The sequence below is a fragment of the Marmota marmota genome, unplaced genomic scaffold, assembly GCF_001458135.2.
Source record: "Marmota marmota marmota unplaced genomic scaffold, marMar, whole genome shotgun sequence".
Taxonomy (NCBI): domain Eukaryota; kingdom Metazoa; phylum Chordata; class Mammalia; order Rodentia; family Sciuridae; genus Marmota; species Marmota marmota.
Genome location: NW_026000241.1, coordinates 1,195,471 through 1,212,921, shown reverse-complemented (window position 1 = coordinate 1,212,921; position 17,451 = coordinate 1,195,471). Strand labels below are relative to the sequence as shown.

Genomic DNA, 17,451 nt, shown 5'->3' with positions numbered 1-17,451 from the left:
TCCGTAAATCTAAAGCTACTGTGAACCAACTCTACAACAGAGTGACAGACTTGTGTAAAAAGAACAGGAACCAGCTGAAGAGATCCTAGGCCAAATCCAGGACAATTTAAGCAATAAACAAATATATCAATATTATCAAATATCCATGAGCACATTCTGCTGCAAAAAACAGAGCAGCCGAATAAATGAGGGGAGGGACAGCTCTTTTTTTTTGTACCAGGGATCAAACTCAGGGGGCACTCGGCCACTAAGCCACATCCCCAGCCCTATTTTGTAGTTAATTTAGAGAGAAGGTCTCACTGAGTTACTTAGTGCCTCACAGTTGCTGAGGCTGGCTTTGAACTCCCAATTCTTCTGTCTCAGCCTCCCAGGCTGCTAGGATTATAGGCATGTGTCACCATGCCCGGTGGGACAGTTTCTCTTTTTGTGTGTGTGGTGCTAGGGATTGAACCCAGGGCCTTGTGCATGCGAGGCAAGCACTCTACCAAATGAGCTATATCCCCAGCCCCTGGGACACTCTTTTAATGGCAAAATCTCAACTAACATGCTGAGAGGAATGATGGAAACACATGACCATGAATCTGGCAACTCCTGTGTAATGATCATTTCAGGCAAGGCTCACCCACTGGTGACTGCAATTACAGAAAAGGAGGAGAAGTCGGATATTCATGCACAGGCTAAGCGCCACCCACAAGATACTAATTACAAAGAGAAACTCATAGGTTTCATAGCAGGGAAACCTGTAGGCACCTCATAACTGAGAAACTGAAGTTATCCTCCCGTGACAGAGTGCCTCGCAGTTTGTGTCTTTGGCCACCACACAGAACAGGGCAGAGCACCACAACAGGTCACACCAGACAAACCCAAACCAAGAGCCAGTCTCCCAGATGCCTGCCCGGGATTCAGATGTGTCAAGCTTGTGAAGGACAAAGACAGCCTAGAAAATGCTGACTGTAGGCTAAAGTGGCCCTGTGAGCATCTGGCTGGGCTTAGGGGGCTGTGCTCCGGGACCTGGTCAGGTAACATGCAAAGGCCTGGCTACGTAGAGCAGACCATACCAGCTCAGGGATTGGTTTAGGGCCAGATGTTGGACCCTAGCTGGACAAGGAGGGACATCTTGTGGTTTCTGGAAAAGGTCTAGGCAAAACCCTTTTTGTGGCAGGTGCCAAACTGGGAAGAGGGATAGATGTCCAGGGTGGCTGGCAGGCTCTTAGCCTGCTGGAAGGAAGACAGTAGTCGAGGTAAGAGATGATAAATGACAGACCCCCCCCCTCCCAGATAGTTGCTGGGTACCCAGATCCAACCATGCCTGAGCATCTGTGATATGTGGAAGAAACTGGGATGTGACTAAGAGAGCTCTGGGGTCCCTGGCAGGGTGCACAAGATAACAAGGGAGTAAAGAGCATTTGCTCAACAGAGCCACAGACATTCTGCTCTCCAATGGTAGGCTTTTGTCTCCAGCAACCCCCATGTATACAACTGCCTGGTTGTGGGCACAAAGGAGAAGTCAAAACATTTTGCAAAAGCTGCCCTAGGGGATGGATGGACAGGGACCCTTCCTCCAGCCCCTGGAAGTCAGAGGCAGGCTGGTGAGGACTGACTTGTGGCCCTCACTTTTCATATACTGAAGTTCTAATAACTGATACCTCAAAGTATGACCATATTTGGAGACATGGTCCTTAGTGGTAATGATATTAAAATGAGGTCAAAGGATAGCCCCAATCCAATATAAACATCCTAATAAATTTCTATTGTTTAAGCTGGCCAGTCTGTGAAACTGTTAGGAGAGCCCAACAGACTCAGGGCAGGGGGGTGGGGTGTGTATGAGGGAAGTCCAACCAAAGGAATCAGGAGCAGGTGCACTTACGAGAGAGGCACTATGATGAGGAAGGGCCCGTTGATGCGCTTGTGCTCCATGAGGTATGTGATGAGCGCAATAGTCTGGATGGTTTTCCCCAAACCCATCTCATCGGCCAGGATGCCATTCAGGTTGTTGTTGTACAGGGACACCAGCCACTCCAAGCCCTTGATCTGTAGGAACAGAAATGGCCATCTTACAACTGAAACCCCAGGCAGATTCCAAGGAACTGCTAGTCACAAGACCCACACAGACCACATCCCATCCATAGCCACCTGAATAAAGATTTTGCTCTGGACCAATCCAGTCCTTTTTGCTTAGTCTCATTCTTAGCAATCTTTTTTGTGAAATCTCAGGGTAGCTATGCATTTTAGTAATGTATGTATACAAAAGTTCTACTTCGTAAGGGTAAGGTTTTTAGCTTAGTGATAAATTAGCATGTACGAGGCCCTAGTTCCATCACTAACACCCTAAAAAAATGAAGATTCTTGTGCACATTAGATCATTTCATTTCTAACCTTTATGATATCCATCTGACCCTCCTGACACTGACCCATACAGTGCACCTGGGGAAGCCTGCCCACACAATGTGATTTTTCAAATTCCAGAAACTATTAGGGCTTCAGGGACACATGGTGATGACACTATCCCATGACCAGTGAATCCCAAAATAGCATCTTGGATGAACTATGGGCTTTCTGAAACTTGGGAGCTTTCAAAAATACAGGCATCAAAGTGAACACTGCTTTTACACTAAATACAAAATTATGAAGGAAATTTTTTAAGTTATTCCAAATGATTAGGGAAGTAAGTTCTGGCTAATTTGCAATCCTTTTGGTTACAAAGGCCTTGGCAAAATTCCAGTGGGATTTTGGAAGCTGATATGAGCATGTAAGATCTGAGAAATCCCTTATGGAAAGTTGGAGAATAGAGATTATAACCAAACAAAATCAGGGAGATGTATTCTTTGGCTGGAGTTAGGCCAGTTACCTTCTGGGATCTTACAGATGAGGTAGGGATGTGGGGCCATGGAAAAAGGACCTGCTCCCTTGCTGCAACAAAGAAGGGGTACATCCACGGCTGCAACTTCCCAACTCTACCAACTCTCGCCCTACCCAGAGCTCCGGGTGATACAGACAAAGGAGTCGTGGTGAGTTCTACAACAGATGTGGCCATTCCTGAGCCATGTGATTTTGAGCTATTACTAAACCTCTGTGCTCTCCTCCCCATCATCACACATGTTGAGGAGAAAGTGGGGCCGACATTGCAGGACTATCAAGGGATTTAGAAACCCAGAGTGATGAAGTAGTCTAATTTTACCTATATGGATCAGGCGGCCAACAAATTATTTACTGCAGCTTCATTTCCTTCTGGTAGTTAATAGATCATGTCTGCTTTATAGAGGGGAAGAGGGGCCAGGCACAATAGTGTACACCTGTATTCCCAGAGACTTAAGACGCTGAGGCAGGAGGATCGCAAGTTCTAGTCTAGCCTCAGCAACTTTTCAAGGCCCTGTCTCAAGATAAAAAATAAAAAGGGCTAGGGATGTAGCACAGTGGTAAAGTGCCCCTGGGTTCAAATTTTAATCCCCTGTACCAAAAAACGGTGGTGGGAGTTGCCCAAAAACAAAAAGTGGAATATGAACTCAGGTCTGAGTACAGCAGATACTGATAACCTCTATCAAGATAGCTATGCTGGTGGGGCCTCCCCACCTCCTTTGGCCTTACCTGGTACTGTTTGAGGACACCGTTGACCATAAGTGCTGACTGTTTATCCACTCTCTCAGTGACAGCATGGGCCACTGCATAGTACGACTGCAGGCCACGAGCCAGGGCCTGGGACACACCATACTCATCATCAACGTCTTGCTTGGCATTCCTGAGAGCAAGATGGAAGTTCCGTGAGGACACACGTTCCTATTTCTGGCAATGTGCTGCTGAAGCAATCTGTGTTGAGTGGCCCTTTCTGTCCAATGACCTGTGGCCTAAACTAGAAGATATGAAGAAGTGCGACCAACAGCCTGAGGACAGGAAGGGCAGCCAACACACTCCCAGAAGGACCAGAGACTGGGTGCTGTGGGGCCCCATCCCACCTTTGCAGCCAAAGTATACTTGTCACATTAGCAACATTGCTGCTAATGAGAAACTGATCATGTAGTTCATTTATTACTCTGAAAGCTCCCAGAGCCTCCAGGGAAATAAATGCACACTGAACCATTTACAGTTTGGCAATTTGAGGATCCAATCTGAATTCTTTCCTTTTTAAAAAGTGGCCTATATTCAACTACATTTATTTACATCAGACATGTGTGATCTATCTTCTGACATTTCACTTTATACTGGGCTTTCTGTTTTTATGTTCTTAGGAATCTTTCACAGTGAGCTGTGTTTTCTTATTTAGTGCAGGTTTTTGCCTCCAATATACTTCTGTTGACATCAATGTTTGCAGTAAAAATTCCTTATGCAAATATTCGAGACCAAAAGTATATGAGATTTTGGAATTTTTCAGATTTTGCAATATTTACATAGAGTAACTAATTGAACATCCCAAATTTGAAAATCTGAAATCCAAAATGTCCTGATACCTAAAACTTTCTGAACTTGGAGTATTTTGAATTTTCAGATTAGGGATGCTCAACCTGCAATCTTTTTCTGTTCCAGCAGTAACCTTCATAACTATCATGTACATAAGACTCTCGATGTGCTATTTCATTGTAACAATCCCCATAACCTCCCTATCACAATTAATGATAAAATTAGCACATTAATTATAACTACACTTGCAAGAGCAAAAGTTAAGAAATAATCTAAGTGCCCACCACCAGAGGAAAAATTAGAGTACAGCTATTTGTTATATTCAGCTATGGAAGACAGTGGGGACACTCCCTGTGCAAGGACACAGGACTGTATATAGAAGAGATGTCTTGATGAGAAAAATAAGGCTTGCCCCAGTATGACCTTGATTCAGGCAAACAAATAAAAAAACACATTTTGCTTATTAATGGAGCAAATCTCTCTGGAAGATGATACACATAATGCTGGAAATAAGCTTCCTTCAGCAAGAAAATGGTGGGGAGGGGCTGGGAAAATGGTGAGAAGAGAGAAGCTTTCTGTTGTCCAACCTACTGTACCTCATAGCCTATGATGAACCATGAGTGTTCTTCCTACATCAAATCCTATAAAAGTAAATAAAATCTGCAGTAAAGAAAGTTGTTCTGTTTATGGTCTCTTGTGGCTGGTGATGGGGCAGTGGGAATCCCATCTAGGAAGAGTTGGGGCTCCAACTGCTTCTGCCAGTATCATCTTACAGAAAGCTAGTGAGAGAGGTTGTGACAGGATCCCTTACTCAATGATGTGCCGAGCATCCACCTCAGAGACATCATCACTATCTGGGTCTGGAATCTTCTTCTTCTCCTCCACAGGCAGGGTGGGAGGTTGTGCTGGCTGTGGCTGCTCTTCCTCCTCCTCCTACCAAGAGACAAGCTTGTTGTTATCCCAGTTTATCCCATGAGTGGGGTGAAGGGCTCCCAAGATAAAGAGATTTTGGAAGCAAATGATATTTCTTACAACCATTACTCCCTCTTCCTGGCCCAGAATGACATGCCTCTTAATTAATCCGTAAATTATTTTAGTTTTTCTAACTGATTCCACACAGTTCTTTAAAAGGTACCTCGGTATTCTATAGTTCTGTTGCTATTAAAAGTAGACACCAGGGGCTGAGTCTGTAGCTCAGTGGCAGAGCGCTTGCCTAGCATGTGTGAGGCACTGGGTTCAATCCTTTGCTCCACATAAAAATAAACAAAAGTTTATTTAGTTGTCCATATTCAACTACAAAAAATTTGGGGGGGGGGAGTAGACACGATATCCCTCCCACCCCCATTAGGTAATTAATATTAAACTTTATTTGTTGCCTGACCTACTCAAGCAGTTTTTCAGTTGATTCCCATGGATTCCCTAAATTTTAAGTACTTCATAGCCAACTTTCAATTTGTACTGCTCATAATTTATTTCCAGCTTCACTGACATGGTTCAAATATCTACAATATGACACAATTCTAATGATAACAGACAGCTTACTAAGGGGTTTTCTATGAACTTGTACAGTAAGTGGGAGTACTGGGTTTCCTTAAAGGGCTTTTCTACATTTACTGAACAAGTGATACTGGGACTTCACGTGACAGATTAATAAAAGACAAAAACACATTTCTTAGCGCTGAACCATTCTAATACTCCTGTATAAATCATTTAATACCACAGTGGATTATTTTCCTTATCTGTAATGGAACTCTGTTTACAGAGTTTTTAAAAAAACATCTGTAGTTAATCAGTTAAATAATTCCAATCAAAGAACAGCAAGATATCCTGTGGAACATGCAAAATGGTTTTCCAAATTATTTAAAATAAATGGTGAACAATGCAAAGACCTGCACCTGGCACCAACTTATCCAAACTAATAACATGATGTCTGGAATTAAAACAAGGAAGGGAATTCTGGTTAAATCCAAGAGGGGTGAGCAAATTTTTTCCCCAAAAGGCAACAGTAAAGTTGGACTAAATTGGCAAAAGTGACTATTTTAGAGGTCTGAGAGTCAACCAAAAATATGATAGTCAAGGGCTGGGGATGTGGCTCAAGCGGTAGCATGCTCGTCTGGCATGCGTGCGGCCCGGGTTCGATCCTCAGCACCACATACAAACAAAGATGTTGTGTCCACCGAAAACTAAAAAAAAAATTAAAATTCTCTCTCTCTCTCTCTAAAAAAAAAAAGAAAGAAAAAAATATGATAGTCAAAAAAGTGCTAATCTCTGAAAAACTGCTGAGTTGGGAAAAGGAGAGAGGGAGCTTATAGTACTGCTACTTGGAACCACTTCTATTTCTTCGGCTGCCTTCAACATGAAGATTTTGCTGGCCAGGGCAGGACATGAGGTCTGGCAGCTATGGCTCAGAAGGTTGGTTCAATCATACAGTAGCAGTAATGGCACTGCCCACATGGAGTGGCACTATTGGAGAAGGTGGGGGTCTCAGCATGGCAAAAGAGAGCACATTACTGGCAACACTGTACACATTTGCAGAAGAGACAAGAAAGGTCCCTATCACAAGTACTAGCCAATACGGATATGAAAATGGCCCCATTTTGGAATGTGTTCTGCTACCTGCAGATACTTTTGAAGGACACAGGCTTCTGACTCAAAGCATTTGAACACAATTTCTACCCACTTCATGACCACCAAGTCACCAAGAAACACAATCTGTTCCTAGAGAGCCAGGACTTTCAAAGAGGAGAAAACAAAAAATAAACTAAGCATACATCGGATGCAGCACACATCATGAGGAAAACATTTCACAGAATTGGTTCAAACAGTAATTAAAAGACAAAAAATACCACCACACCCCTGCCAAGGGTTGGAAGTCAGAATCCACTGGGGCTAAAATGAACTTCAAAAGATAGAGGGAGGGGCTGGGGTTGTGGCTCAGTGGTAGAGTGCTCGCCTAGTTTGCATGAGGCACTGGGTTCAATCCTCAGCACCACATAAATGTAAAATATTTTACATTTACACCTAAAACTTAAGAATAAATATTTTTTTTAAAAAAAAAGGACAGGGGGAAAATAGTAGTCAACTGAACCTCTGTTCACAGATGTTGGAATTAGCATACAAAGTCTTCAAAGCAGCTATTATTATAAATGTCTAAAGCTATTGTACATATATTCAAGGAACTAAAGGAAATGATATGAACTAAAGACAACAAATATAGAAAGCCAATAGAAAGCAAATTATAAACTTCCCAAATTTGATGAAAAAACAAAACTACCCATAAAATAAGTTAACCAAACACCAAAAAGAATAAACACAGAGTTCTACAGTCTACTGTTAAGAGTTAAAGACAAAGACTAAGTCTAGAAAGGAGAACAAAGAAAAACAAAGTATCCTACAATAAAGAAGAGCAGCAATACAATTATTTGGTGGCAAAATTTTTATATGAAACAAATGGGTAGCAAGTACTGGAATAATATATTCTAAGTGCTGAAAGAAAAAAAGCTGACACCAAGAATTCTATGTCCAGCTAAACTATGCTTCCAGAATGCAGACAACAGAAATACATCCCAGATTAACAGAATGAGATATCACGTTGCTATCAAATAGCCTTACGGGGAAAAACAAAAACTAAACAACTAGAATTAGTCTTTCAATCATACAGGACATGACAGTATATGTGGTTGAAATGCACTGGAAGAAATAGCACCAGAAGTGGTAATAATGTTTTCCGTTATTTCTTCTCAACTAACACCTTTAAAATTCACAAGACTATAGCCAGGCATGGTGGCGCATGCCTGTAATACAGCTCCTTGGGAGGCTGAGACAGGAGGATCATGAGTTCAAAGCCAGCCTCAGCAAAAGCGAGGCACTAAGCAACTTAGTGAGACCCTATCTTTAAATAAAATACAAAACAGGGCGAGGATTGTGGCTCAATGGTCAATTGGCCCTGAGTTCAATCTCTGGTACCAAAAAGAAAAACTCACAAGGGCTGGGGATGTGGCTCAAGCGGTAGCGCGCTCGCCTGGCATGCGCACGGCCCGGGTTCGATCCTCAGCACCACATACAAAGAAAGATGTTGTGTCTGCCGAAAACTAAAAAATAAATATTAAAATTCTCTCTCTCAAAAAAAAAAAAAACCAACAACAGCAGCATGACCTTTAAAGGTGTTTGCTGAAAAAAAAAAAAGAAAACAAAAACTCACAAGACTACATCACTATTAACTATAAGACTGTACAATATAGATATAATCTACATGACCAAAACAGCAAAGGAAAGGGAGGAAATTGAGCTACATTAGAGCAAAATTTCTATATTTTATCAGAACTGAGTATTAATTTCAAGAAAAATGTGATAAATTAAGGTGCATATTATAATTGCAGAGTGACTACCAAGTAATTTTTAAAACACTATAAAAATTAAAATTTACAGAATAAGTCCTTACACTAAAAATCATTTAACCCACATAATAAAAGACAGTAAAATGAAATGGAAGAACAAAAACAGGACACAGAAATGACAAATGTTAACCTCATCATATGTTGTATCACATGTTAATGGTGTAAAATTAACTCAACCAAAAGGCAATTTATTGGAGCTGGGCACGGTGGCACATGCCTGTAATCCCAGCAGCTCAGGAGGCTGAGGCAGGAGGATCCTGAGTTCAAAATCAGCCTCAAAACTGAGCAAGACCCTGTCTCAAAATAAAAATTAAAAGGGCTGGGGATGTGGCTCAGTGGTTAAGCACGCCTGGGTTCAATCCCCTGTAGGGGGGACAGGCCAATTACTGCCACATGACACTATAAACAAATAAATTTAAAAATGGAAAAAACATGCCATACAAACAAAAATCATAAAAAACCGGAGTGACTACACAAATATAAGACAGAATAAACACACACCTATCAACACAGCATCAAAATACATGAAACAAAAGCTGGGCATGGTGGCACACATCTATATTCCAGCTACTCTGGAGGCTAAGGCATGAGATTCCAAGTTTAAGGCCAATGTGGGCAACTTAAGTGAGATCGTCCACAAAAATGGCTGTGGTGTATAGCTTAGTGATAGCATGCACGAGACCCTGGGTTCAATCCCCAGTCAAAAAGAAAAAAAAAGTGACATAATTAGATAGATTTTTTCAACAAAAATTCTTGGTGCCAGGCACTGTGGCACATGCCCATAATCTCAGCAACTCAGGAGGCTGAGGCAGAAGGATCACAAGTTCATGGTCAGCCTTAGCAACTAAGCAAGAACCTGTTTCAAGTTAGAAAAATCTTTAAAGAGCTGGGGATGTGCACCAGTGGTAGAGTGCTTGAATGAGGCTCTGGGCCCAATGCCCAACACCCCCCCACCACCAAAAAAAAAATCAAATTAGGTAACTAAAAATGGACAATTCCTAGGAAGTCAAAATTTACAATGGTTTACAATGAACTCAAGAAACAGAAAATCTGAAAAGAATCCATAACAAATAATTGAAAAAATGATTAAAAAATCTTAACAACTGCCAGGTACATATCTAAAATCCTAACAACCCAGGAGACTGAGGAAAGATGACCTCAAGTTTGAGGCCAGCCTCGGTAACTTATCAAGGCCCTAAGCAACTTAGCAAAACCCTATCTCAAGATAAAAAAATCAAAAGGGCTGGGATGTGGCTCATTGGTTAAGCACCCTATGGGTTCAATCCCTGGTTCCAAAAAAGAAAAAAGAAAAAACTGCAATGAAAAGATCAGGCCTAAAGTAATTCACTAGTAAACCTAATCAATTATAAGAACACCTGTTTTCACAAAAAATTCAGAAAACAGAGGAAGAGGGAATATTTCCCAAACCATTTTATAGAGTCTATATTAACCTAAAATCAGACAGAAACACAATGATAGAAGAAAACAACAGCAACACAGGGCTGGGAGTATATATATATATCACTCAGTGCTAAAACACTTGCCTCTAGCATATTTGAGGGCCTACATTCATAAGGCAAAAACAGAAACAAAAACAAAAACAAGGGCTGGGATTACAGCTTGGTGGTAGAGTGCTCGCCTCACATGTGGAAGGCACTGGATTCGATCCTCAGCACCACATGAAAATAAAGGTACTGTGTCAATCTACAACTAAAAAAATTTTTAAATACAAAAAATTTCCTAAATACACATTCAAAGACCTCAAAAAAAAATATTGTCAACACAGCAACATATATGATTATAATATGTGTGATTACATACTACGACAAATTGGAATACAAACTGAATGCCCAGAAATTAATTAAACGAATAAAGCATTCTAACAGATGAAAGACCAAAAAAAAAAAGAAAAAGAAAAAAACATTTAATAAATATTTAGAACAAGGGAACTGGGGAGGTCTCAGTAGGAGAGTGCTTGCCTGGCATGTGTGAGGCCCTGGATTTGATCCCTAGCAAATAAAAAAAAAAAGAGAGAGAGACAAAATCTGGCACCCATTCCTGGACAAAAGATTCTCAATAAACTACAAACAGAAGAGAACTTGCCTAATGAAGAACATCTATCAAAAACGTATCACTAATATCAACAGTGGCAGACTGAACATATTACCCCTAAAATGGAAAAGGCAGAAAATATTTGTGCTCTCCTAGTTTTTATTCTACTGGAGGACTTACCAAGAGCAATAAGACAAAAGAAAGAAAGAAAACTTTATTCAACAATAACATAGTCCTGTATGTGAAAAAAACTAAAGAATCCACACCACATCAGAAAACAGAAAAAGTTTAAAACTAATCAAAAAAATTAATAAAATAGTTCTAATCACAATAGCATCAAAAAGAATAAAATATATAAAAATACATTTTTAAAAAGTAGCAAATTTATATACTTTGCACACAGAAATTAAAAGATAATCTAAACAGCCAGGTATGGTGATGCACACCTATAATCCCAGCGGCTCAGGAGGCTGAGGTAGGAAGATGGGGAGTTCACAGCCAACCTCAGCAACTTAGAAAGGCCCTGTTTCTAAGTAAAATACAGAAAATATAGCTAGGGACGTGGCTCAGTGGTTAAGTGCTCCTGGGTTCAGTCCCTGGTACCAAAAAAAAAGAAAGAAAGCCATTCAACATTCACATACTAGAAGACTCAACACCATTAAGAAAACTGTTAAGTAGGGCTGGGAGTGCAGGTCAGTGGTACAGCACTTGCCCAGCATTCATGAGGCCCTGGGTTCCATCCCTCACACCAGGGGGTGGCATTAGGGTGGTGATAATAATTTGTTAAAACCAAGACACACTGGCACAAGTCTGTAACCCCAGTGAATAGGGAGGCTGAGGCAGGAGGACTGCATGTTTGGGGCCAGCCTGGGCAACTTATTGAGACCCTGTATCAAAATATTAGGGTTGGGGATGTAGCTCAGTGGTACAATGGCCTTGAGTTCAATCCTGTTTATCATGAAAAAGTAAAAATTTTAAAAATATTAGAAACCAGCTGAGTGCGGTGGCGCACGCTTGTAATCCCAGCACTCTGGAAGCCGAGGCAGAAGGATTTTGAGTTCAAAGCCAGACTCAGCAAAAGTGAGGTGCTAAGCAACTCAGTGAGACCCTGTCTCTAAATAAAATACAAAATAGGACTGGGGATGTGGCTCAGTGGTCAAGTGCCTCTGGGTTCAATCCCAGTACTAAAAAAAAATTAGAAACCAAGCACACTAAAAGAAAAATTTACAAGTTATATATGAGATCAAAGATGAAGATCTACACTATGTAAAGGATTTACAACTCAGTAAGATAACAACCCAATTAAAAATGGGCAAATGATCTGAACAGACTTCTATCAAAGGAGTTATATGAATGGTACATGTGGGCATATGAAAAAATACTGAACACCATTAGTTACTAAGAAAATGCAAATTAAAATCACAATGAAAAACCACCACAAACTCACTAAAATGACTATAACCAAAAGGACACACAATACCAAGTGTTGGTGAGGACATGGAAGAACAGGAACCTGTGAAATGGTATAGCCACTTTGGAAAACAGTTTGGCAGTTTCTTAAAAAGGTAAACATAAACTTACCATATGACCCAGCAATTCCACTCCCAGGTATCTACCCAAGAGAAATGAAAACATATGTCCACACAGAGACATGTTTGCAAATGTTCACAGCAACATTATTCATAATAGCAAAAAGAATGGAAACACAACTGCCCATCAATGGGTGTGTGGATAAACAAATTTCGATATCCACTTGATGGAACATATGACTCACAATATAAAGGAAAATAAGTTCTTGACACTCACAACGACAAGGATAAACCTCAAATTATGCTACGTAAAAAAATGTCCAGAGCTAGGGTGGTGGCTTAGCTATAGAGCACTTGCCTAGCATGTACCAGGTGCTGGGTTTGATCCTAAGCACCAAATAAAAATAAAGGTCCACAACTAAAAAATATATTTTAAAAATAAAGATTATTTATAGGAAATGTCTACGAAAGACAAATCAACAGAGACAGAAAGCAGATCAGTGGAGTCCTGAGGCTGGAGGAGAGAACAGGAGCTAATTGCCAAAAGGCTAGTTTTTGGCAGGTAATGGCAATGCATTAACACTGATGTGTGGTGATGACTGCACAACTGTAAATGTATGAAGAAACATTTCTAATGGGTACATTTTATAGTATGTAAGTCATAGTTAAAAATTCATAACAAAATGTTATTGACCCGAGACTTATTAGAATATATATATTTTTTAAAAACCTGAACACGACAGGCGACTCTCAGAAGATTGCAGTGGATATAAAAACAGAATATATCCATTTTTAAGTAGCATAAGGCAATGGGGAAGGGATATAATAAATGGCACACTAACTGACTTAATACTCGGAGTGGGGGAAAAAATCAGAGTTCCACTGCGTACCCTATAGCTGGTAAATTCCAGATAACCTGAGGAGGAAAACAAAAACTCAACAAGGAAGGGTGACAGCAGGACGAGCCAAAAGAAACATATGATGAACATGGAGCTGGTGTCAGGCCGAGACTAAGTATATATAAGGAGTGCATAAAATTCATAGTTAAAACACACTCACAACTGATTAGAAATGAGCAAGCAAAGAAGACCATTCAGGAATGTTGACTGAGCACTTGAACTGTGGCTAGTGCAATAAAGTGGATTTAAATTTTATATAATGATTAATTTAACTTCAAGTGGAAATAGTCAATGTGGTATGAAGGTACCACATGGGTCCAGCGCAGATCTACAGCATCAAGTTTCAGCTCAGCTGGGGCCTCAGCTGCCCCCTGCCCCATAAGGTTTCCCACCAGTGAAGGTCACGGCGCACAGGGTGACATACACACACACAAGGTAGAAGGACCCACTACTGAGAACTGAGGGTCTTGAAAGCCAGGAAGTGGACTCTTACCTCCTCCTCTTCTTCCGAGCCACTTTCCTCACTATCAGATCTTGGAGCTACCTCATACCTAGAAAAAACAGTATTTTAACATAAAACCTCCTCAGAACTTGCAGAATTTACATTCCCCAACAATGATATCCAAATGCAAGCAAAATAACCCTAGCTATCAACATCTAAAGGGAGCTCTCTGTTGCCTTAGTAACCTGGCTGCATCAGGAATGCGAAGTCCAACTTACCCTGGGTTCATCTCAAGCCAGGCCTCCAACTGCCCAGCTTTTGGGGCATCTGTGCCTGTGAGGATCTTCCCACTCTCCACGTGGATGACTTTCACAGGGAGGTCACTCATCTGGCTGGTCTCGTCCAGAGGCTGAAAGAGAATTTACCACATGAACTGAGGTTCCCTGGGCTCCATCCCTGAGGCACCCAGAGGGAACCGGACTAATTGTGACCAACTGAGAAAGGAATCTCTCAACCTCACACCCAGAAAAGGTTGGAGAAACATGGCTGTTGATAGAAAAAAAATGGGCGAATTATACAATCAGCCCTCTGTGTCCACAGGTTCTGCATTCAACCAACCCATATTTGGATGGGAAATATTTTAAATATTTTTTAAAATTTTTGTTTCTAGCCAGGCGTGGTGGCACACACCTTTAATCCCAGTGACTCAGGAGGTCAAAGTAGGAGGATCCCAAGATTGAGACCAGCCTCAGCAACTCATTGAGTCTCTAAGCAACTGAATAAGACTGTCTCAGAACAAAAAGATCAAAAGGGCTGGAGATGTGATTTAGGGGTTAAGTACCCCTGAATTCAATTCCCACTACCAAAAAAAATAAAAATAAATAAATAAATTTAGAAAATTTTTGTTTCTAGACCAGTGTAGTGATACATGATTACAATCCCAAGAACCTGGGAGACCGAGGCAAGAGGATCAAGTTTTGAGGCCAGCCTCAGCAACTTGAGAGACTCTAAGCAACTTAATGAGACCCTGTCTCAAAATAAAAAAGGCTGGAGATGTAGAGATGTAGCTCAGTAGTAGAGTGCCCTTGGGTTCAATCCCCAATACCAATAAATAAACAAACAAACAAATTTTCCCATAGCAACAAAGACAGAATTCCTCATTTGAAGCTATTAACTTTAGATGAATGCTTTCTTCCTTTTCAGTTCCTCATTATTTCCCAAAGAAAACCTCCAGGATAAGAATGAAGCTCTTGGTATACCTATTTTTCAAAATGGTGCACTCATGGAGTTGGGGCTGTGGCTCAGTGGTAACACACTTGCCTGGCATGTGTGAGGCACTGGGTTCAATTCTCAGCACCACTATAAATAAATAAAATAAATAAAGGTCTCTCAACAACTACAAAAATGTTTTTAAAAAATAAAAATAAAATGGTACGGACTGGGGATGTGGCTCAAGCAGTAACACGCTCGCCTGGCATGCGCGGGGCACTGGGTTCGATCCTCAACACCACATAAAAATAAAATAAAGATGTTGTGTCTACTGAAAACTGAAAAATAAATATTAAAAAAAAAGTTCTCTTTAAAAAAAATTAATTAATTAAAATAAAATGGTGCACTCACTGTCAACACCATCTGTATTCCGAGGAATATCATCTCCATGCACATGAAAAACTCACCCAGAGCAGCCCACCTCTGCCTAAGCAATGGGCTCTACAGATTAACTCAACCAGGAACTCTGAATACTGAATATGTCAAAATTCTGACTGATGTGTCCTGGGGAGAGGCTTGGCCATGTCTATTTTTTAAAGCTACCTAGATGACGGAAAACACAGCCAAGGCTGAGAACAAAGAAAAGCCCCACACAGCATCCTGTGACAGACATGAACAGGGGAGTGCCACAGCAACAACTCAACAGAACTCTTTCAGGTGAAATCGTTTCAGAGAATTCTGTCTTTGGTAACTCGCAACAGTCATTCACTTCTGGGAGACTGGTCTGTAGAAAAAACATGCATCTGCTGAAGACTCAATTTTGTCTCTCCAAAATCTCTACACTGAAGCCGTAACACCTAAGACAACAGTGCTGGGAGACAGAGCCCATTGGCCATAATCAAATCAGATGAAATCATGAATGCAGCCCACTCATGATGGGATTAGTGCTCTCATATGTGACACCAAGAGGTAGGGGCTGTAACTCCGTGGTAGACACATGTTAGCACACATCAGGCTCTGGGAGTCACTCCCAACACCTGGAAAGAAAAAAAAAAATGAGAAGGTACAACTGTGTATGGTGTCCAGTTACTCTGGGAGGCTGAGGCAGGGGATCATTTAAGCCCACAAGTTCAAGACCAGCCTGGGCAACATAGAAAAACCATGCCTCAAACAAAACAAAACAAAACAAACAAAAACACACCAGAGATTTCTTCTACTCTCCCCATGCACACCACAATCCCCAATGTGAGAATAGCAATGGCCACCCATTACCCAGGAAAGGAGCCCTCACCAACAATTAACAATGTGAACACTTTGATCTTTACTCCTAGCCTCTAGAATTGTGAGAAAATAAATGCCTGTTGTGTAATTCCCCAGTCTATCCTACTTTACTATGGCAACACGAGTTAACCATGACAGCATGAAAATACAATGGACAAGCCAGGTGTAGTGGTACACACCTGAAGTCCCAGCTACTCAGGAGGCTAAGGCAGGAGAATTATAAATTCAAGGACAGCCTGCGCAGCACAAAAAATAAAAAGACAAAAAACATAATGGACAATGATGCCAATAGATTAATGTGCAACAGGATGGAAGAAGACAACTGAAAGTCCCTAGGGGAGAAGAGTTAAGCACGTGTGGTACAGAACAGTTCAGAGCAGCACCTTTGCATCAGCGATGAACTGAAAGCAATCTTCTAAAAAGTTATTAATCTTGAGCTGGGGCTATAGCTCAGTTGGTAGAGTGCTTGCCTAGTGTGCACAAGGCCCTGGGTTCAATCCCCAGCACCACACACAAAAAAAGTTATTAATCTTAAAGACCAAAAAAACACACACATTAAAACAAAAACAGAGAGCCAGGTGTGTTGCTACTCAGGAGAATGGGACAGGAGGATCAAGAGTTCCAGGCCAATCTGGTCAATATGGCAAGACCCTGTCTCAAAATCTGAAAGACATGAAAAATAGAAGTACATGCCTCAATATGGAAAGTTGCCCAAAACACCTCCTAAATGAAAAAAGGTCTATGACTCACCAGCCTATGAGAGAGCTTGTTTCATGTGATCATTTTTTTCCTACAGGGAGTATGACATTCAATTAAGCAGGTGGCAGCCATCTCTATCAGGGAACTTTAGAAAGGACAAGGTAAGCTAGGCACAGTGGTACACAGCTGTAATCCCAGAGCCTTGGGAGGCTGAAGCTGGAGGATTGGAAGTTCGATGTCAGCCACAGCAACTTAGTGAAACCCTGTATCAAACAAATTTTTAAAGAGACTGGGGATGTGGTTCAGTAGTAAAGCATCCCTTGGTTCAAACCCCGGACAAAGGGGGAAAAAAATACATGAAGTCATCTGGAAAGACTTCTCAGATACAATTCTAGACAAGAATCAGAAACACTCAGGGGCCATACAAAGGAAGGGTACTAGGTAGCTATGGTGTAGTTCAGTGGAAGAGCATGTTCTCTGTGCGCAGGACATCCTGGGTATAATCCCCAGCACAAGAAAAAGAAAAAAAGGCATGGAGAGGAAAAGTACAG

The 17,451-nt window shown here is 41.1% G+C and overlaps 1 protein-coding gene across 8 annotated transcripts in view; it reads right to left on the bottom strand.

Annotated features, from left to right (window-relative positions):
• The window catches only part of Smarca4 (SWI/SNF related, matrix associated, actin dependent regulator of chromatin, subfamily a, member 4), a 63,501-nt gene that overhangs the window by 41,488 nt on the left and 4,562 nt on the right, over positions 1 to 17,451 (bottom strand). For all 8 annotated transcript variants that reach the window (XM_048795101.1, XM_048795102.1, XM_015489036.2 and 5 more), the window contains exons 4-8: positions 13,990 to 14,120; positions 13,763 to 13,820; positions 5,204 to 5,325; positions 3,586 to 3,736; positions 1,868 to 2,031 (exon numbers count right to left, since the gene is read on the bottom strand). In XM_048795101.1, coding sequence (XP_048651058.1) covers positions 1,868 to 2,031; positions 3,586 to 3,736; positions 5,204 to 5,325; positions 13,763 to 13,820; positions 13,990 to 14,120 — 626 coding nt within the window. The remainder of the gene's footprint in view (positions 1 to 1,867; positions 2,032 to 3,585; positions 3,737 to 5,203; positions 5,326 to 13,762; positions 13,821 to 13,989; positions 14,121 to 17,451) is intronic.